We start from the raw sequence: 23,601 nt of genomic DNA, 5'->3' as shown, positions 1-23,601 counted from the left end.
CGAAACAAACATTCCTTCAGATTACAAATAGTACCATTAGTCCGGATTTTAATCAAGGAAAATGGCTGTTCATTTCATGCTGCAACACTTTTGCAACACGTGCAAGTAGATATTTGGACCTGAGATCGCTGTGCATGACAGATAAACAATGGAGTCTATAGAGGATATCATGAAAATGGACAAGGAACAACTGTCGGAGCCTATCCGTACTGTCAAGGTACAGGCATTGAATAATGTATTGTGTTGGCTCCCCGTGCACAGACGACATGATAAATCAAATGGAGGCGATTTTTCGGCTTAGTTACACACTATGGGATTGAATTACATGGTTTCAGTAATAGAATACCTCGGCCAGCTGTGAATTTACGAAAACATGAAAACAAAGTAACTCATTTTCACCAATCAGCTCTGTCCACAGACAGCTGTAACGTGGGCTAGCACTGTGGAACTTGTGTGAGCCTTCACTATGTGGCCCGTACCCCCTTAATTAAATCGGCGAGGAAGTATTTCTTTGAGTGTCATTTTGAGAAGTTGGATATGCGTTTCAGTATGTTCAGATACAATGAAAGAACCATGTTTAAACTAATCCATATCAGATGAGAAATATATATTCCAGTGGTATATGATTTGGCAGGAATGAAGTTTAAGTAGGGGTACAGGTGGAAGTCTTTCCTCCACATATACACCTGCAACTGAGGGAGAGGAGGTGCACAGTTTATTGTCACCTGTTTGAACAAGAGTATCAATGGTCATTTAATAAACTTCAACTCCAGTACCTACCCTCAGGATCTGCATGTGTACGACATGAGTGAAATTATGTTGAATGCTTTTGTTAAAATATTTTGTATTGAACTATGAATTTTATACAACAGTTAAGTTTGACATTAAATTCCATTGCATCTTGGTGAGAGATCCTAACGACCACACACCTGAAAAATCATGTAAACCAAAAATACTTTACTGAGAATAATATAATCATGAAATTACCATATGCATATTTTATACATATGTAAAATGATTGTAAGTGTAAATAACAGTATTGGGTTTTGATCCACTAAATAAACTGATAACAATCGAAAAGAAATCTCTCCTTTCACTGTTTAATTCAAGTTCTGATCTCCAGGACAAGTGGAAGCTACTTCCTGCTTTTCTCAAAGTGAAAGGCCTTGTCAAACAGCACATCGATTCCTTCAACTACTTCATCAATGTTGAGGTAAGCCGCCGTTCAATTTGTTCACTATTTACAATGATTTAATTACTTATCAGTAGTGAGATAAACATTCATCAGCAACTTAATTGATCAAACCTAATACTTCAATAATGTCATTTACCTTTTGACAAGCTAATTTTGCACACTGAATTTGTTGATTGTGAAAAGAATGAAATATTTGCATCCTTCAAACACCAACATCTTTCAACCAGGTAATTTAGCACTAGCTCCCTATTTTACAAGAAATGATCTTTGTTATGTTGTTTTCAGATTAAGAAGATAATGAGGGCAAATGAGAAAATTACGTCTGATGCTGACCCCAATTTCTATGTCAAGTGAGTCTTTCAGCTGACCTTAAAGATAAAGTCCAACTATTTATTTGTTTTGATTGAAAGTACTTAAATTTGTAAAGATGGAGTATTCAGGGAAATGAAAATGTATTGTCAGGGAAATGAAAATGTATTGAATCTTTGGATAGTGGACTCACTGTGGACATGGGCTGCAATCATTGAAATCTGTTAACTGAAAATTCGAAAATACTTTTGCCACAATCTTGGACATTAGTTAATGCAAAATCTTAAGAGCATATGTCTTGCTAAACTTCAGGAAATAATTATGAAATCATTATGAAATGTGTTAGTGAATGTATATCAATGCCTCTCTAGAATTTAAAATGTTGGTTTCATGTATCAAGGTACCTGAACATCTATGTTGGCATGCCAGATGTAGAAGAAGGGTTCAACATCACAAAGCCAATCTCTCCACATGAGGTCAGTATATTGTTTTTTTTTTATATTTTTCTGTGGAACTTAAAGGGGTATCCTGAGTCTGTAAAGTATGTAAATGTTAGCAATGCCTTGAATCATTGACATTTAACAAAACATAAAAGATTTATGAGGCCGGTTCAAAATATCAGCATCAGATTTTAGAAGAGTGAGTGAGTTTAGTTTTATGCCGCTCTCAGCAATATTCCAGCTACATGGCGGCAGTCTGTAAATAATTGGGTCTAGACCAGACAATCCAGTGATCAACAGCATGTCCATCAATCTGCAAAACTGGGAACCGATGACACGTGTCAACCAAGTCAGTGAGTCTCGCCACCTGATCTCATTAGTCGCCTCTTACAACAAGCATGGGTTACTGAAGGCAAACACTATAACCCGGATCTTCATGGTTGAGCTTACGAATAATACCCCAGATGCACATAGTCACACGTATGCTGATACTGAAGATACTAAAGTAAGACAAGCGAAGAACCTGTTTCGCCTTAACAAGATGAGTCTTGCGAATGCTTCAGTGTCGCCTACGAGACATGACCTACTCGGCCCCGGTCACTGTGGATATTGAGTACACACGAGGAAACCAGAGGATCATCCGTAACAGCCTGCCTATTGGCAGGTAAGTGTGGCAAGGGTGTTCAATACATTTTTCAATTTATTTGTTCTTTCTGTGTCAGTTTGAACTTTGCTAAAACCTTGCATGATATTGACTGTCACTGGGATAGTCTACTGCCCATTATGAAACAAAATGCATGGACATGCTTATTGCAGTAGACCTCCTCCTTGGTTTAGTCAAGAGATGAAGTTTTTTGTTGATGGACTGTGGTTTGATCCCCATCTGGGTCATGTCAAAGGATGGTACTTGTTGGGTACTTGTATGGCGCACAGAATTAGGATAAAACAAGGACTGGTAGCCATAGAAGTGCAGTACCATTGAATGTGACATTAAACTGTTTTACTTCAGTTTTATTTCAGAAATCAGGTTTGTTGACTAAAATGCCTTTACACTATCCAGAATGCCGATAATGCTGAGAAGTTCCAAGTGCGTGTTGAATGGGAAGAGTCCAGCAGAAATGGCCAAGTTAAATGAGTGTCCGATGGATCCTGGCGGCTACTTCATCGTGAAGGGCGTGGAGAAGGTCATCCTGATTCAGGAGCAGCTGTCTAAGAACAGGATGATCGTTGATATCAGCAGCAAAGGGACAATCGAGTGCTCAGTCACAAGGTGCAGAGGGAGAGCATTAGAACTACCTTCTGTGTCACATTTCATCGAATTTGATAAAGTTTTACCGAAAATATCGTTGCAGTGTGAATTAGAGGATAAGAAAAAACATAAACAACATTCTTACAGAAATAAATGGCATTTCTGGCAATTTGTCTTGGCTAAAAGTATTTCCCACATACCTGTATTACTGAGGTTTCCAATGGCTGAATGTTGATTTGTTTCTTCCAGTTCCACCCATGAGAGAAAGAGTAAGACATATGTTGTTGTCAAACATGGGAAATATTATCTCAAGCACAACACTTTTTCAGAGGTGAGACACACCTGTTTCTGCTAACTGATTTGGTTGTCTGTTTGTTTGTTTGTTTGTTTGTTTGTGTTTGTTTGTATATTCCTGCTTCATGATAGCAGTCCTTAGAAAATTGTCTTGATCCTAGGCTTGGCACCTTGGGAATCAGCCTTGCAGTTTGGCTGCAATGAATTACTGAATGTTTAGCTTTTACATGAATCTTCACCATGCTGCAAACAAGTATTTGTATCTCAAGATAAATTTCATTCACACAGGTGTTAGACTGTCTTGAACATGGCAGAGTTTGAGCACTAGTCTGTTGAGTGCAGTCTCCCTTGGATACTGTACTTAGCAGTTCCAATTCCTGTGGCTGGACACAAAGTTGTCAATGATTGTGCTTTTACTTCTTTGAGAGGTATTTTTGAAGTTGGAAGTACAACTGTTTAGGTTGTCTGTTTGTTTGTTTGTTTGTGTGTACAATATAGACAAACTTTATAGATAGCAACTTCTGTACAACTTTTCAGTACAGATTCTTGTACTGTTGTCAAGTGGAATCTTGCTTGTCCTGTGAAGACGTATTGGAGTGATTGCATGTAGGTAGTGCCAAGATAGATGTGGCCTCTGTTAATCAATGCTTGCTGGCTTCAAGGCCAATGAGTTTGATTGCATATACTGCTGCGATAGATGTCACAGTCAACATCTGTTGAGATGTCAATGTTGCTGGGCATTCATCTGTGGTCTTCAAGGACATTGAGGTTGAGTATAGATAGTGCCGAGGAAGATGTACAGAGTGGCTTCTGTAGATGTTACTGGTCCCATCAGTGGTCTTCATGTCAACTGAAGTTGAGTATGGATACTGCTGAGATGGATGTCACAGTGTAGCCTCTATTGATGTTGTAGGGCATTCATCTGTTTTTCAGGACCATGTGTGGATAGTTCCATGACAGACATTACTTTCAGTGTATTCCCTATTCATGTTTTAGGACATTCCAGTTGCTATTGCCTTCAAAGCGATGGGAATCGAGTGTGACCAGGAAATCGTGCAGATGATCGGCAGTGAGGAGGAGGTGTTGGCAGCCATGGCACCCTGTCTGGAGGAGTGTCACCGAGCGCAGGTCTTCACACAGAACCAGGTCAGCTCATGCAGATTTTATAAGGTCATTGAGGTTATTGTTTGTGTCAAACAGATACAATTAGTAACTCCAGGAGACAGATGTTGGAAGAGTGTGACATATCACTGTCAGCAGTTTATCAGCTAATTCAGGGTATTTAGCTTTATTTGCAATTTTGAGTTTTTTTGGCAGTGTTTTGATGCTTTTTTTTATGGGATGCAGTGGGATATCCTAGTACTTAAAGCATTCATTTGTCATGCCAAAGACTAGGGTTCAATTTGCTATATGGGTACAATGTGTGAAGCCCATTTCTTATGTCCCCCCACTGTGATATTGTTGGAATATTGCTAAAAGCAGTGTACAGTGGAAGCTGTAAAACAGGGCCCATCTGTGGCTTTTGCATTTATCATCAGCTCTGAAATCCGGCACATTGGCTAAAGCAGATTATTTAGTCAGTAACAGTCAGTGCCAGATTAGACAGCTTCCACTGTATAACTAAACTCACTCACTCACTCCATTTTTCCTGAGACTACAGAAAATCTTGGTTGTTCTGTCTTCATGCTATTCATGTTTTCCTTTGTAAATGAGGTTATGAGTTCTGTTTATAAGATGACTGATACTTTCTTTGCAGGCATTGAAGTTTATTGGAAATAAAATTCGCACACGGAATGTTTGGGTTGGTTCCAAGAAGACAAAAGTTGATGAAGCCCGAGATGTCCTACATGGAGTAGTCCTTGCTCATGTTCCAGTGAGTGGGACACTTGAAATGTATCATCATCTCACGTATATGAGTGAACGGAATAAGTCATTGGATGTAATATGTATAACTTATACAAACCAGAATTGTCTGAAAATTGGTAGTTGTTTACATGTAGTTGGTCAAAATATCTGTAATACAAAATTTAGATACTGCCTATTAATTTGTGACTTATTTCAAACAACACAGCATCGTACTCTTCTGCAGTAATGGAACCCTTAGAAAGCACTAAGTTTCTAAGAATGTGCAAACTGCGTTGAACTGTTGAATGTTTGTTTCACAATGTTATTAAAGGCAGCCATCAAGCAATGCTCAAGGACTGGAAGTGTCACATGAGCAAAATATTTCACAATGTATACAACACCAGCCGCTACTTATTTGTAAACACCCTACCCAAGGACATACTGATTGAAAACCCAGTGATGCTAAATATCACTCGCTTTTGGAATCATCAGAGCTTGAAATGAATGATTGATGGTTAGGTTTCTCAGGTCATATTTACCTTGTTCTTGACCTCAGGTTGTACAGTGGAACTTCAAGGTCAAGGCTGTGTACTTGGCCTTGATGGTGCGAAGGATAGTTCTAGCCGAAGGTGACAAGGTGAAGGTTGATGACAGGGATTACTATGGGAACAAGAGACTGGAACTGGCAGGGCAGCTTCTTTCCCTTCTGTTCGAAGATCTCTTCAAGAAATTCAATGCTGAGGTAATGTGCTTTTAAAAGATGGTACTGAAGAAATGTTAACAATAGACTGTAGACTTGACTTAGATAGGTTAGAGCGTTCGCTTGTGACTTCAAAGACCCAGGTTTGATTCTCCACATGGTACAATGTGTGTAACCCATTTCTGATGTCCCCACTGTGATATTGCTAGAATATTGCTATAAGCGAGACAACATCATACTTACCCACTCGTTTTTTGTTCAAGCTTGTGGGATTTGTGGGACTTACGTGTTGTAAAACCAAACTCAACTTGGCTGATTCTGTCAAAAAATGTAGCTTCCATTGGGAATCCTTCTTAAAACTGGACCCAGCAACTGTGCTGGTCTTAAGAGGTAACATAATGACTCGGCTGTTGAGGTGACTTGTCTCATACTGTTGAGAAATAAAACATCTATGGTGATGCCTGGATAAAGTTGGTGATGATGTGTCCTAGTATCAGGATGAATAAGATCATTGCTCAACCATGGATTTGATAATATACAAAAGAACTGAAAAGAGTGATCCGGATTTGATTATTTACAGACAGTAGTCATACAAGTGAAATATTCTTGACTGGGTGAAAATATATCAACTGACTAACATGCACACTGGAATTGAATCATTTACTGGTGAGATGCTTTCATACCAGTAATATATGAACTAAAGAAGAAGCAGTTACAACACTATAACGGATCTCCAGCTCTGATGATTTGTGTACAGAGGCCTATCTAACACGTTCTGCTGGTCCTTGAGACCATGATAAGCAGAAATTGGCAAAGGGCTGCTGGTACTAGACCAGTTGGTTGTCTATGGAATTCCCTAAAACTGTGAATTCAAATTTAACATGACTAAGTTGTGATATGTAGAGCTACTTGTGATGTTTCATATTCAGCTGAAGAAGATAGCCGACATGACTATTCCCAAGCCAAGAGCAGCTCAGTTTGACATTGTGCGACACATGAGACAGGACCAGATAACCAACGGCCTTGTCAATGCCATCTCCACTGTGAGTAGTTTAGCCAGTTGTACATGTCTCATTTAGTGTACAATGTATTGAACTTCATTATCAACAGATTCATAATGACTGTATTACAGTAGTTTTGCTGTCTGTGTTTAATTGACAGTACTGTGATTCTTCATGTTTTCTCGTTTTTGAAAAAGGGCTTTTTTAAATATATTGCATTGCTCTCTGGCAAATACTATGCACTGTATTGTTCGTTGTCAGGGTAACTGGACAATCAAGAGGTTCAAAATGGAGAGAGCTGGAGTAACACAGGTTCTGTCTCGCCTCTCGTATATCTCAGCTCTCGGAATGATGACAAGGATCTCCTCACAGGTATGATTCGACAGCAACACGGCGAGGTGCTTCGCTCTCCAGAGTTATGCTCCAAAGCGCCCCAAAGCCTGACATTGTGCCAGTCCCGGCACGGCCCTGTTATGTTTCAAGGTTTATTACCACCATGCATGCTCATGCTGATGTATTTCATCAGGTGGCAAATGTCACATGCTCTTCTCCAACACGAAGCCTACTGGCTGTGATGTAACTGGACTGTATATCGTATATGATCAGATGGTGGATACATGAAGTATGTATAAACACATAGTTGCAGGTAATGGAACATGCAGATGCAGTAAATGTGAACAAAGTACTGTCACTATGTGTCCCAGTTCACCTAGCTGTGAATGGGTGCCTCGTAAGGGTGAGGAAACTGCAATAATTCTCTGTGCATTGTGGCTGCAAGAGTTGTATGTTCCCCAGGGAGTTGATATTTATAATATGATGTAGTGCTGAGATTCAGTGATTAACTGTAAAATAGCTACCTCTTGATCATCTACTAGTTGCATGGATATGTGTGCTTTATAAAACTCCTGTCATGATAATGATAATACTCTTAAAAGCATCTCAACCCTTCTCGTGAACAAACAAATGAACGAAACACCAGTAATGACACTTCACCATGTCTTTATGAACAGTTTGAGAAGACCAGGAAAGTGAGTGGACCTCGATCCTTGCAACCTTCACAGTGGGGTCTGCTCTGTCCCTCTGACACACCAGAAGGGGAGGTAAGTCACCCAGCCACTGCAAGAGTAGACTGATTGATGTGATTGTGTAACTATATAATGAAATATTTGAGCAGAAATGGTAATATCTAAAACTGATGTTCTGATAGCACCAGTAAGCAAAAACCATGCGTCTACAGTACAATTATTATATCACTTGTATCTGTATTGTTTAGGCTTGTGGTCTAGTGAAGAACCTGGCTCTGATGACTCACATCACGACAGACATGGATGAAGCGCCATTGATCCGACTTGCATTCAACCTTGGTGTGGAAGATGTACAGCTGCTTAGTGGGGAGGAGATGACCAGTTGTTATGTCTACCTTGTATTCCTCAATGGTTTGTCTACATTCTGTTCTAATACATCCTGATGCCTTACATTATCAGTTTCCATCATGCTCTGGTCAACGCGTCTATGTGATATATACATGCAGTGTTCATGAAGAATTAATATGCAAGATTGATGTGCAGTGTTTTGATTTGAGACAAAGAAAGAATAAGAAATAATTGTCAGCAATGGTAAGATGAGATGTCTAATACTTGCTGATTACAAAGTGTTGGGGATCGTCAGTGCTTTGGGGAATATTTTTGTAATGAAGTCCGAGCTAGCATTTAGTGTTTTGGATCAGTGTATGTTAATGAGACTTCATGTTGAAAAAATAGCATGTCTTCAATGGCACGTCATGTGTATTTCTTACAATTACGACTTGCAGGAAACATCCTTGGAGTGATCCGAGACTACAAGCGTCTTGTCCGTACATTCCGCATGATGCGTCGGGCTGGCTACATCAGCGAGTTTGTGTCCATCTTCCCCAACCATGGTCATCGATGTGTGTACATCGCCTCAGATGGAGGACGAGTCTGCAGGTCGGTGTCAGAGTCAATGTAACAACAATGTCTCATTGAGTGCTTTTACGTGTGTACTGGTTTTGAAATTACTTTCATACTGAATTGCTAGGGACTAGAACATCTCTGACAGCATTTTGTTATTATTTCTTGCAGACCATACATCATAGTACAGAACGGAAAACCCTATGTGACGAACAAGCACATAAAGGAGCTGAGTCAGGGGTTTAGGTAAGAGTAAGTGATGGGCTTTTAGGTTTACGCTGCTTTTAGCAATATTCCAGCAATGTCATGGTGGGGGACACCAGGAATTGGCTTCACACATTGCACTAATGTGGGGGATCAAACACAGGTCTTCGGTGTGATGAGTGAGTGCTTTAACCACTAAGCTACCCCACTGTCCCTTTAGGTAAGAGTGAGTGAGAACATATTTACTTTGAATAGTTTTCAAGTCATATCTTGTTGTGGAATTTATCTATGTGGGAGGAAAGCTCAAAATAATATTGGTCACCGACAGTTGCCACTCTGGAAAGAGTTAGTGATAGAGGGAATTTAGTTTTACGCCACATTCAGGAGCATACCAGCTATATGATGTCAGTCTGTAAATAATCAAGTCTAGACTAGACAATCCAGTGATCATCAGCACTGATCTACGCATTTGGGATATGATGACAGGTGTCATTCAAGTCAGCGTGCCTGACCACCCAATCTGTTAGTCACCTCTTAGGACAAACATGGATTACTGAAGACAAATTCTAACCTGGATCTTCATGGGTCATGCTGGAAAGAAATACACATTAACATTTTTATGGTGCTGACAAACCTGGAATCATGATTCGGTCAAACCAATGTTCATTTCCACAACAATTGCTTTCTGGCATGCCTGAGGTACTCAACACAGCACAGTCAGTGTGGTGGTTTGTAAAGCTGGCCCACCTTTGTCTGTAGTATAGGTGAGAAATATTGAGAGATGTATATGTCTCACCAGTGTCTGAATCAGCATCTGTTTGATAAATCACTCATAAGTGTTAAAGATTTCCATCTGATTCTACTTATCATTGACTTTGTTGAAGAACTCTACTGTGTAGTGAAAGATTAGGTGGCATAAGTATTACTTTGTTGTATAAAACCTACTCTAATTATGTTCCAAAAACTGATGACTATTGTGGGACATCTTTAGTGAAATACAGTGTCTCTCCTTGATCATTCATTCACTACAAATTGCTACGAAACTGATGAATCATCATTTAAAAATATTCAATACTCGTTCCCTTATTTCAGATGTTTTGAGGACTTTCTGAAGGAGGGTCTTGTGGAGTACCTTGATGTAAATGAGGAGAACGACTGTATGATAGCACTGTATGAGAAGGACATTAATAGGTAAGCTACAGGAAATATAGTCTGATGTTCCAAATGCTCACTTTTGATTTACAGTTTCCAGAAAGTTGGGGTTCTCTTTGTTTAAATTTTAGTTGAAGACTTTCTTGTCAGTCATGTTGTATGTTATGTAGATAATATCATTCTAGGTGATTGTCATGCTGAATTCATGTGATACTTACGAAACATCATTGCAAACAGGTAGGCTGGGTGTAATGATTGTTTCTTCATTTTCTCAGTGACACCACCCACCTGGAGATAGAGCCATTCACCATCCTGGGTGTGTGTGCCGGTCTTATCCCCTACCCCCACCACAACCAGTCCCCTCGTAACACATACCAGTGTGCCATGGGGAAACAGGCCATGGGTAGGTGTCAAACAAGACCAAACTGTAATCACAATGTTTATGCATAATTAACAAACATAACTACTATTTTACTAAACGACTCCTTTGCCATCTGAAATGAGCCAGGTGGACTACGGTCTTTGAATTGCATTTAGAAGTGAATTCTTGCCTTTATGGATTGTGAAGATTTTTTAAGATTTTTCCAGTGTGTGTTAATCTTCAAAATATTAAAATATTATTCTGACTCTGCTTGTGATTGTTGGTGACTTGTTTTATGTGTTGCAGGTTCCATAGGATACAACCAGAGGAACCGAATCGACACGCTGATGTACCTCCTGGTCTACCCACAGAGTCCACTCGTCAAGTCCAAGGTCAGAGTCACCAACAGCTTATTTATAGTGATGGTTCTTTGACTGATGAAGATGTCAATCATTTGACTGTCTGGTCCATATTATTGACAGAGTGCCTTCGTATAGCTGGAATATTGCTAAGTGCTGTGGTAGACTTTGTTGAACAAAAAAGGCTCACAAAGATGTGAGCAGCATGTTTCTTGTAAACCAATCTCGTTGTTAGTCAAGCCTCAGGGTGAGGCTAACCAGCATCACTGTCACAGTGATGTCCCTTTGATGGACAGAATAGGTTGTTGATCACTGAATTGTAAAGTCCAGAATTGAGTATTTACCATCTGTAGTCACATGGCAGGAATAGTGCTGAGCACAAGATTTACAGCCAATAAAGTTATGGACTGAATATGTTCCCATAAACTATTCATTTGGGAGACATGAGACTGCATCCAGATCGATCCCTAGTTATCGCCCTTTATGTGTATTCAACCCAGCGACCTAAGCTTGATGGACAAGGTGAGTTGATGAACCAGGTCACTCTAACCTAAGGATTGTTGCTGAGTATGTCAATCACTAGTTTCAATAACTAGACTCGTATACGGGATGCCTTCATTTGCTTGAATATTCAGGGCCATAGGTAGACCAAAGAGGCAAGGGACAGCAGCTGCCTCCCGAGATTACTTTTTATGCACTAAAGTTCTTCTAATGTTGATATTGTTTCTGTTCTTAAGAAAAGTTACCATACATAACTACAGCCCTTATAGTGCAAGCATATTATGGGATATATTCAAATTAACCTTGACCAATCAGTAATCACAATGCTAGATCATGTGACGTCAAGATTTGAAAATTTCATGACTTTTCATATAGTCTGTTTTTTAATGATAGATCAATGAATGTATTTCCAGACTATTGAACTGGTGAACTTTGACAAGCTCCCTGCAGGGCAGAACGCGACAGTGGCTGTGATGAGTTTCAGCGGATATGACATAGAAGATGCTCTAGTGTTGAACAAGGCGTCACTAGACAGAGGTACAGTCATACGTAACAACATATGGAAAGTGATATTGTTGCACATAATTTGTCAGAAATGTAGTGCCAGCATATCTGTACACTCCATGGCATTCATTGACATGCCGCACCATAGCATGAGCCAACAGCTTATGGGGAGGCAAGGATCATAATACACACACATAATGTTTCAGCACTATGTCTTGACCCATTATCTGGTAAATGAGAGGCTGATAGAATGTGGTATATGTACATGTGCATGCATTGGAATGGATGAGAGTCAGTCTGTATTAGTAACATGTTCGTGAAACCAGTGGTGACAAGGTTGAAGTTACACAATTAAAGGGGCACTAATGCGGAGCAATTTCCGTGGACTGGTGTTAACTTTTGTTATTGTTTTTCTCCCGTGAGTACCCGGATGATATCCCAGAATTCGTGACTGGTTCGTGACCTCTAGCAGCAGTCCGTAGGCGCAACTGATAGTTTAATTATAGACAGATCAACTGAGGTGAAGTCATTTTTTACTTCATTACAAATGTATTATGAAAACAAATGAAACACTTTGAAGGTTAATCATCTGCCAGTGGTAGAAATGGTAAAAACTATTAGGACGGGAAAATAACGAAGCCAATGTACGTCTCTATATTTTGCCTCATAACCCTAATTAGTTTATTGTCATATTTGTATGATTCTGAAAATTAACAAAAGAACACACGATCTGCTTATACTCATAGTAAATTTCTAACATAACAGCAACATTTATACATTGTATAGATTGCCAATGTGGATCCAATTGCACACACATACGCGATCTAGTGTCTGTTTTCTGTCATACAGATTCTGCTGAATGCTACAATAAATACATTAAAACAAAATGCAAATACTGAATGTAAAACAGACTAATTTTATAGCAACAATGTCAGGCTACTACCTTGTTCAGGAGTGTATCCATCAATATCCACGTACAAGAAATCATATTCCATTCATCTGCAGCTGGTAAATAATCCTGCTCTGTGTCGCATGTCTTACAACTGTCTCATTTGCGAAAAAGTAACACATCGTTTCACGTCTTTCGTTGGTGAAAACCAGATAAACCTCTCATTGGTCTCCCAAGATAGCACACCTGGCAACTAATTGTATGACGTCCACTATTCTAAGTAATTTAGTTAACCAATAATGAGCAATCAATCAATCAACGCAAGGTGGTTAATTCTTTGAAGGGAGGATGTTGTTTTTGCACTCACCCTTTACGACAGGGTGTTGTCATCTACACACTCTGCCTTTTGACAAATCTGCTAGAAGATAAAAGTAATTAATCAATCAGTGTGTTATCGGTTAATCCTTTGATCGATGTTTGCTTTTGTAACTCAGCTGATAAAACCTCTTGCATCACTTACATGCACATATTACATAACATACAATACATTTGCCATTACACACCTTAATTTATAATGTTGAGTATTTACTCCAGACAGGAGAAATGCCAAATGGGAACCTTTGTTGAGTAACCGAAGTGGTGTTACTACTAATTATACCTGTTAAAAAATCATTAAGGGAATGATGACAAATAACACGTGTATTTACACCATCAAGCGCGAGTTACAGCAAGGAAGATGTAATCTCTGTGTCGCATGCAACCTGAAAACACTTATGGGCCGAAACTGTTTTGAGGATACCAACGGAATTTCGTTACATAAGGAATACACACTGGCATTTGCTGTGTACTTTGGTAAATAGGTGAATTAAGGGGTTTTTTACGTAAGAAAATTTTCAGATTTCTCTACCAAAGGCAAAGTCATCGGTTTTTTTTACGAATTCAAATAAATCAACTTTGTGTTTTTATTATCATAAATAAGAAACCACTGTAGCTACCATAGCTACCAAAATTTACGTATGATATTTGCTATCACAGCTCAACCAACACTCAAAGCTACCTAAATATAAAGCTTTGCAATCTTCCGTACTGAAACAAATGGCTTGCTACGTGCCTGTAGACATCATATTTTGATGTAACATGATTAAATATCGAGGTTAAAAACGCAGAAATAGGATCAAATTGGATCAGTAACTATACCATCCAAGCATCCTAAAAGTACTACACTGCTGGGATATTTGGTTACGATCGGACAAGGGATACCATGGATATTTTTAAACAAATGGCATATGATGGGCATCCGGCCTCCTGACTGTTTACGTGAAAAAATTCTGCTGATATGGACAGGAGCCCAGTTCCTTTGTCCGTCACGGTCGAAGGAGCGGGCGCTGACCAAATTGCAGTTTGGTTTCGTAATTAGACCGTTGGCGAGAAACATTATTCGCTCCGCATCAGTGCCCCTTTAAGTTGTTGCCCATTTTATGTCTCATCTTTAACATATAGGATGGTAGAAATAACATAAGTTCATAAGTAAGGTGGCATTCCTTTTCCTCCACCATGGAACAGGTTTTGGCCGCTGTCTGGTGTACAGGAAACAGACATGTTGTCTGAAGCGGTATGCCAACCAGACATTTGACAAAGTGAAGGGTCCTCTCCTGGACGCCACGACAAGGAAGCCTATCTGGAGACATGAAGCCCTGGATGCTGACGGGATCTGTGCCCCAGGTGAGGAGACATGTAATAAGGTGTTACAGGTGAGGTGGCAGGATAATACAGGTTGGTTTGATAGATACTCATGGTGAGTTAGGAGAATACCACAAGTGAGTTAGAAGGATACCACAGGTGAGTTATGAGGGTACTATGGGTGAGTTAGGAGGATGCATTGGCTGAGTTAGGATGATAGTACGGGTGCTTTAGGAGGATGCTATGGGCGAGTTGTAAGTTAGGAGGATGCTATGGGTGAATTAGGAGGATGCTGTGGGTGATTTAGGAGGATGCTATGGGCGAGTTGTGAGTTAGGAGGATGCTATGGATGAATTAGGAGGATGCTGTGGGTGATTTAGGAGGATGCTATGGGCGAGTTGTGAGTTAGGAGGATGCTATGGATGAATTAGGAGGATGCTGTGGGTGATTTAGGAGGATGCTATGGGCGAGTTGTGAGTTAGGAGGATGCTATGGATGAATTAGGAGGATGCTGTGGGTGATTTAGGAGGATGCTATGGGCGAGTTGTGAGTTAGGAGGATGCTATGGGCGAGTTGTGAGTTAGGAGGATGCTATGAGCGAGTTGTGAGTTAGGATGCTATGGGTGATTTAGGAGGATGCTATGGGCGAGTTGTGAGTTAGGAGGATGCTGTGGGTGAATTAGGAGGATACTGTGGTGGGCTAGGAGGATGCTATGGGTGAGGTAGAAATGTACTATAGGTATGTTGGGTGGATACTACAGATGAGTTAGGAGGATACTGCAGGTCAGTTTGGAGGACATCATAGGCTACATGTTGTTCGGATACTGACATTTCGTAGTGAAGATATCAGATGAATTATGATACTTCTGAACCATATCATTTACAAACTAGGATGTCTGTATTTATCCTGACTGCCTCATATTTCAAAACACAGATGTCTTCTCTCTTTTTGTTTGGAGCAGTGGTTCATGATAACATCTTATTTACAGGAGAGAAGATAGAAAATAAACAAGTGATGATCAACAAAGCAATGCCAACTATCACCATGACAACCCTCACGTCCACCTCTGGTCAACCACAGCAGCCAGAGTACAGAGATGTCCCAGTCACGTAAGCCACAATTACAGTTGAAATGTTTACCTAGTCATGAAGTATGTTCCAGCTGTTGTCTTTAGCCCAAAGTTACACATACTACTCAAAAAGTAAACGTTCTTGTTATCACTCATTATATAGCTTACAGATATGATAGACCAGTCATTATTATAGAAATGCCTTCTGAATAGGTTGGCTGACCTGTGTCTGACGGGTGTTGTAAGTTGATGTGATGTCACATTGACCCTAATGATATGGGCCCTCTACTGATGCCTAATACTCTACCAGTGACTCCCTCAGTTGGTTGTGGCATGACTTAATGTTGTGATCTTCAGCTGTGTTTTACCAAAAGACGTTGTGATGGTACTGTTGTTATTCCTCCAGGGGCTAAGGTTATAAAACAAGGTTTGGAGTCCAGGTAATGTGTCTAAAAAAGGTATCGATGCTAAACTGTAGCATGATATCACAACTGAGTGGGCCAGGACTTCACAACCAGCTTCACTCAAGACTAGTCCACTCAAGTATGATGTTATAGGAGCACAATATGTTTGAGTTATACCTGATTTCACTTCATTTATGTGGAAGGGAATTTACACTGAGTTCATGGCTACTTTCTGTTAACTGGTATGTCATGATGCAGGTACAAGGCCCCAGAGGCATGCTATGTGGAGAAAGTCTTGATCACAGCCAATCCGGAGGAAGCCTTCCTCATCAAGATCCTGCAGAGACAGACCCGCAGACCTGAGATCGGGGACAAGTTCAGTAGTCGACATGGGCAGAAGGGGTGAGGAGGAGGCAGTTGACCATGTAAAAAGAGCGTACAGTTTTTCCGACAGACTAACACTCTAAAATTGTGTACAGTTGGGATATTCTGGGCCAAATTAGGTCTTAACTAACCCTGGGTAGCAGTGTCAATGTCAGGAAATAATGTTCTGGGGTTATGAGGTACTAAAGATCAGCAGTGTCATGTTTCCAGAGGACCACTGGCAAACAGCACAGACACCTGCGGCTAATCATCACAACTTTAGTAGACAAATTGTTGTTACACGAAAAGACCAGTCTTCTGGCTCATCTGACTAGTTCTTACAACTAGTTACTATCACTACACCATATTCCATAAAGCTCATCATGGGAGCCAGTCAGAGAGGTTGCGGTTGGTGACCTGGCTGAGTTGTGTGTCATTGTAGATTGTAGCTCATATTTGTTGTCGATGACTTGATTGTTTTTTGTCACTGTAGTGCAGTTGAAATACTACTGACTCCAGCATAAAGCTATTGTTTATTGTTTGGCAACGTTCAGAAATATCGTTATGCTTACCATAAATATAGCCATTGTGTAATTCGCTAACATTTGAGTTAGTACATGTCAGCTGGCCTTGGAACGAAGTGTACATGGCACTTCAGATGTAATACAAGATCTGTATGAACACTGCAATGTTCATTGCAGAGTCTGTGGTCTCATTGTTCCTCAAGAAGACATGCCCTTTACTGATCTGGTAAGTCAAACTTCTGAAGAAACAGAAATGGTGAATATGAATGGATACATATCTATGCTGACTTCAAAATTTCAACATTTCTCAGACCTGTGCTGTAGATTAATGACTAATGAATGCCAGTCACATATTCATGTAAATCATATGCTGGGTTCACGATGTTTCAATCAAATGTTTATCTTTTCTGCTTCAGGGAATATGTCCAGACATAGTAAGTATTGACAAAGAATCCGCAGATATTTTTGCCATTAATTCAGATAACTACTGCAGGAAAACTAGATCCTGACATCCATGATTCATTTTTATCATAAGTCTTTTTAATTTTCTGAGTATTTGTCAGTCACCAAATGACCTAACTGCTCTTGTTAACTAGTTTAATGGGCAAATCCAAGGGAGGTAGGATGGGTAGCTGTTGGACACCTGTTCCTCACTATATATATGCTGGATATGCAGATCATGAACCCGCATGGCTTTCCATCACGTATGACGGTTGGCAAGCTGATCGAGTTACTTGGAGGCAAAGCCGGAGTGTTGGAGGGAAAGTTCCACTATGGAACAGGTGAGTGTAATCGACAGATGAAGTATCAGTGCCTCATGAGTTACGTTTTTTTTATTAAATATTCCAAGAAACTTCTGTGTGGTCTGTTGTGTGTGAGGGTGAGAGTATTAAGGTTGCTGTCAACAAGATTCTACTTCAGTTTGTGTGAGAAAAACCCTCTGCACAGGCATCGTTTGAGCAAACCTGGTTAGAGTGTTGGCAAACTTAAAACTGTAAATGTGGCAAAGTGGGGTTTGAACCCACAAATCAGGTTTCACTGTTTCTATTCTGTGATGATATGTTTTTCAAAACCAAATCTGGTATTTGAAAACCGAACCTGGTATTTGTTTTTTCTCTCTAGTTGCATTCAGTGACATAAGCTTTGAAATCAGCATCAACAACATAATAACAGGATACAGAAGAAAAGAACTTGACAAAATTAGGTATGCTGTTTGAGCTTGCTGTCATGATCTTGGTATCTACTTCAGCATTTGGAGGGGACAAGGTGACAGACCTGTCTGAGGTGCTGGTGGATCATGGCTTCAGCTACCTCGGCAAAGACTATGTGACCTCAGGAATCACAGGGTTAGTACTTTTGGTTATGCGCCAGTGTCAGTCTGTATTTTCGTGTAAGGTTCAGGCTGTACTGGTAGGTGTGATGTGTTGTTCTAGACTGTGGTACATTTAGTCATTTCCTTACCACATTACATGTCCACTGTCTACGATTTTTTATCAACTCATACAGTTTAAAAGACCACAGTGGTACAATGTTTCAATGCGTTCCATGGTTTTACAGTGCACCAAACCTTCAGTGACTTGTTACATCCCGTTAAGTACATGTTGCATGTGAAGATCTGGGTTAGAATAGATCTTCAGTGACTTGTTACATCCCCCTACGTACATGTTACATGTGAATATCTGGGTTAGAACAGATCTTCAGTGACTTATTACATCCCCCTACGTACATGTTACATGTGAATATCTGGGTTAGAATAGATCTTCAGTGACTTGTTACATCCCCCTACGTACATGTTACATGTGAATATCTGGGTTAGAACAGATCTTCAGTGACTTGTTACACCCCCCTACATACATGTTACATGTGAAGATCTGGGTTAGAACAGATCTTCAGTGACTTGTTACATCCCCCTACGTACATGTTACATGTGAATATCTGGGTTAGAACAGATCTTCAGTGACTTGTTACATCCCCCTACGTACTTGTTATATGTGAATATCTGGGTTAGAACAGATCTTCAGTGACTTGTTACACCCCCCTACGTACATGTTACATGTGAATATCTGGGTTAAAACAGATCTTCAGTGACTTGTTACATCCCCCTACGTACATGTTACATGTGAATATCTGGGTTAGAACAGATCTTCAGTGACTTGTTACACCCCCCTACGTACATGTTACATGTGAAGATCTGGGTTAGAACAGATCTTCAGTGACTTGTTACACCCCCCTACGTACATGTTACATGTGAAGATCTGGGTTAGACCCATGATTGTTGTAAGAGCCAGCTGACGGTATTGGCTGGTCAGACTCACTTACCACTTTGACACATCATCGTATCCCATTTGCACAGATCGATGCACATGTTGTTGATCACTGGATTGTTTGGTTCACCCTTAGTTATTTATAGACCACAGCCATATAGCTGGAATATTGCTGAGTACGGCATAACAAACCAAACAACCAAGTATAGTATTCCCAGAAATTATTGAGAATCATGTTGCGTCATGTAACTCATTACGTTTATTAACTTCTGGCGTTTTACTTACATAAACATGTTAAAACATCATCCTTTTACAGTCTCAGTCTTGTTTTAGTACTTTGTTAGACCTCCTCGCTCAGCAATGCATGCCTGAATACGCCTAGGCACACTACCCATCAAAGTTTGTAGGTAATCGTGTGACAGGGTATCCCAATATTGGACCACCTTGGCCTTCATATCTTCAATATTTCTCAGTCCCTTTTGGTTTATTCTGTCCTTCATGACTCCCCACACATTCTCAATTGGGTTTAGGTCTGGGCTGTAACTGGGCCAGTCTAAAACTTGAACATTTTCGCCCGACAACCGCTGTTTTGTGTAGCGCGCAGTGTGTTTTGGGTCATTATCATGCTGGAAAATCCAATCATCTTCATACAATGTTTGTGCTGTCGGAAGAAGGTGACCATTTAGAATGTCAACGTATCTTTCTTTTGTCAAGTTTCCCGTGAAAACACACAATGGCGTCACTCCGCGAGCCGATATGCCACCCCACATGTGAAACTTCGGGCTATGTTTTGGTCGCTGGTAGATAGGTTTGACAGTATCTTTGGTCCAAATTTTCACACAATTAGGGAAAAACCAAACAGAACTTTCATCCGAAAAGAAAACATTATCCCAATCTTGATTTTCATGAGCCCGACACCAGTTTAAACGTTTTTCCTTTTGTGCATCTTTCATCAACGGCGAGGGAATTCCACGTTTTTTCACCCAATTAAGTCTCTGTAATTCCTGCCTAACTGTTTCATTGCATACCTGAGGACTTCCTCTGCTAATCATTTCATTTCTGATGTTCTCAACACTTTTCAATTTGCCCCTACTCACAATCTGCCCAAGTCTTCGACGATCCACAACACTGAATTTCCTAGGCCGACCTGCCCCTGCTTTGTGCTCTATCCCGGTTCCTGTTTGAATATTCTTCAAAGTTCTGTATACTGTAGACAGAGGAATACCATGTCTACAAGCTAACACTTTAGCATCAGCCTCACCCCTTTCAAAATCATCTAGAATGAGCTTTCTTTTCTCTCTTGCTGTAAATTCTGCCATGTCACAACAGGAAGCCGTCTGCTCAGACAAGGGAGATAACTTTTGACGTAATGAGCTGCCTTCTAAGCCTTCAAGAGTTGTCTCCCTTATTTAGCATGCTTAGTGCTTAGTGAAAGCCCTTTTTCCAATCTTAGCATCATTAGAAAAAAACAAAGATTTTCTCAATAATTTCTGGGAACACTGTAGAACTCCCTGTAGTTAACTCCCTGCCATGTTCTCACAGAGAACCGCTGACTGCCTACATCTACTTTGGGCCGGTGTACTACCAGAAGCTGAAACACATGGTGATGGACAAGATGCATGCCCGGGCCAAAGGGCCCCGTGCTGTCCTCACTCGCCAGCCCACAGAGGGGCGGTCAAGAGATGGGGGTCTTCGTCTGGGGGAGATGGAGAGGGATTGTCTCATCGGATATGGTGCAAGGTAGGAGTCTGTCACAGTGTCAGATGTGATTGCTGTCATTGTTCTCGGAAATGGTTTAAGTCTTGCGTCAGTCATTTCAAAATTTACCAATGTTTTGTAGAATACACAATGTAGGTTAAATGTTGGCTCATTAACTTCTGCGTCTGTGACAGCATGCTGTTGTTGGAGAGGTTGATGATCTCCAGCGATGCTTTCGAGGTGGATGTGTGTGGCGAGTGTGGTCTTCTGGGATACTCAGGATGGTCAGTATTACTTTTGTTTATCTTTTCACAATTATGATGTAACATATTCTTCAGCTAACATGCCTAGAACTTACCAATTACTTATGAAGTTTGTCATAGGTTTTCAATAATTTGACTAAGAGTGTCTTAACAAAGCAAGTAAAGGCGCCTTCAGATTGTTAGGGAGAAATCTCCAACCCAGATTAACATTTAAACATAATACAGATGCAATATTGCTGGCTGATCATAAAGCAGTGTCTGCCAGTAGCTGTCAAATGAGACCCACGTTTCTGCCTGTTCAGGTGTCAGTACTGCAAGTCCTCCAAGGCCGTCTCCACTCTGAAAATGCCGTACGCCTGCAAGCTGCTGTTCCAGGAGCTCCAGTCCATGAACATCATACCCCGACTCACACTCAAGAAGTACAATGAAGTCTAGGGCTGGCCGAGACTATAGGGGGTTGTAATGCTAGTCCTACCACTCACCTGTCAGTGTCCCAAAGTATATGTTTACAAATTATCAAGAATGAAGATGATACAGACTGAGGTCTACAGTTCTGAGTACAGCTGTGACAATATTGCTGTATAATGGACTGGTCCTTTGTGAATGAGTCAGAGCCAAAGGTGAAAACTGTTGCAAGTCGCTGTCCAGAGTTGTGTCCCTTGGCTGTATGAGGAGCATATGATTGCAAGTTAAAGTCATCGATTCCAGATGAGTGTGAATTATTTTCAATTCCTAATCATTGGGATGACAATTGCTGTATTGGGTGTGAATGATGTCTGTGGATGTTTATGTCCTTCTTGATATTCTTGATTTTCAAATCAAGAGAGTGGACTGTTGAAGCAGTCAGAATGAACAGCTTCTAAGAGTTTATTATTATTCTCATTATAGAGAATGGGAAAGCTTGATCGAGATGCATGAATGTTTGACATAACATATCCATAACTTCATCTCAGGAGTTAAGGAGGTGTTTATATCAAGTGCTGGATGTGGTTTGTATGAATGTCAAGAATAATGCAGTCGCTTTGTTTTGTAAGATTGTCAAGAATATGTGAGCTTGTTGGTTGTTGTACTGCCCACCATCATTTAAATCTATATGGTGGGGTAGCCTAGTGGTATAAGTGTTAGCTTTTCACACTGAAGACCAAGGTTCCCTTCCCCACATGGGTACAATGTGGGCAGCCCATGTCTGGTGTCTCCCAGCGTGATATTGACGGAATATTGCTAAAAGCAGCTTAAAGCTAATCTCAATCACTTCATGAACTGAACATAGGTCAGATCTGATCAAATGCTGAGATCATTCTCCGCAACACTTGGCATGTTTAAGGAGTTGGTAAAGTACATGAGACAGCTGTGCATTCAGCCATGTCAACTGTTTTGTGAAGGAATTGTGAGTGATAAGCATATTTGTACTGAGAAAATGGTTTCCTATGAATGTACATAGTACACTTCATGGAAATGAAGGAAATAAATTATTTTGTTATAAAGTTATCATTGTTTGTTTTTTTATGTGAAAACAGTGACTTCTGTTTTCTCTATTTACTTTAAACTATTTTGACTGTGACATTGTTTACATACCTGGGAAACAAGACCGTGATCTGGTGACAGTATATTTAACAAGGAACACAGCCAAGTGTGAGCTGCCTTGTCGGGTTTGGTCTAGTGCTAAACTGTACTGGTCGTAATAGTGAGTGAGTTAAGTTTCATGCCGCACTCAGCAGTATTCCAGCTATATGGCGGCAGTCTGTAAATAAAGATGTATGGACCAGACAATCCCATGATCAACAGCATGAGCATTGATCTGACATAAATGGGAACCAATGACATGTGTCAACCAAGTCCATAAGTCGCCTCTTATCACAAGCAGAGTCTGCTTTTGTGGCAGGCATGGGTTGCTGAAGACCTATTCTACCCCAGGTGACCTGTCTTACTGTGAGTTATGGTGACAATATAATAACTGCTGGGGTGGTCAATCACTGTCTTTCTGGCTTTAATGAACAAATAGGTGAGGTTTTTTTTGCCAATTTCACCTCTGAGAAAAACAATGTTGTTATTTGTACTCCTATTTGGTCAACATTTAAAATTGAGCACCAGAACAGGTTTGGACAGATCAAAGGATGGGAGTAAACAACTACAAAGTAGAGGATAAACTCTATGGGTCATGGTTAACTTGCATGTGAAGTTTCATGAACCTAGCATGTGAACTTTAAGAGATATGCTCTGGAAAAAAACATCAAACACATTTGGCATTAAGTCGTGTTTCCATGGAAACAGTAAAAAAGCAAAATTCTGAAAAACTTCAAAATAGCAAAAGGCACATCTATGGGTAATGAAGTTTGGTGAACCTGGCATGTAAACTTTAAGAGACATGCTCCAGGCAAAGTTTTGGGATGGAAGGACGGACAGA

At 40.3% G+C, this 23,601-nt stretch overlaps 1 protein-coding gene across 1 annotated transcript; it reads left to right on the top strand.

Moving 5' to 3' along the window:
* Positions 1-40: 40 nt before the first annotated feature.
* Positions 41-22,685, top strand: LOC137286884 (DNA-directed RNA polymerase III subunit RPC2-like). The gene is made up of 30 exons (XM_067818898.1): positions 41-217; positions 1,124-1,213; positions 1,481-1,545; positions 1,905-1,980; positions 2,508-2,608; positions 3,005-3,214; positions 3,443-3,524; positions 4,484-4,633; positions 5,244-5,360; positions 5,889-6,074; positions 6,962-7,075; positions 7,295-7,405; positions 8,044-8,133; positions 8,307-8,469; positions 8,844-8,997; positions 9,133-9,207; positions 10,258-10,356; positions 10,593-10,720; positions 10,985-11,070; positions 11,952-12,075; positions 14,495-14,653; positions 15,601-15,721; positions 16,344-16,487; positions 17,150-17,198; positions 17,389-17,406; positions 17,649-17,754; positions 18,222-18,318; positions 20,779-20,976; positions 21,129-21,218; positions 21,500-22,685. Exons 1-30 carry the CDS (start codon positions 149-151, stop codon positions 21,630-21,632), a joined length of 3,405 nt encoding a protein of 1,134 aa, XP_067674999.1. The 5' UTR covers positions 41-148; the 3' UTR covers positions 21,633-22,685.
* Positions 22,686-23,601: the final 916 nt, after the last annotated feature.

Source organism: Haliotis asinina, chromosome 6 (assembly GCF_037392515.1).
Source record: "Haliotis asinina isolate JCU_RB_2024 chromosome 6, JCU_Hal_asi_v2, whole genome shotgun sequence".
NCBI classification, from domain to species: domain Eukaryota; kingdom Metazoa; phylum Mollusca; class Gastropoda; order Lepetellida; family Haliotidae; genus Haliotis; species Haliotis asinina.
Note: the sequence above shows the minus strand (reverse complement) of the source record. Positions and strands in the feature narration are given on the sequence as shown.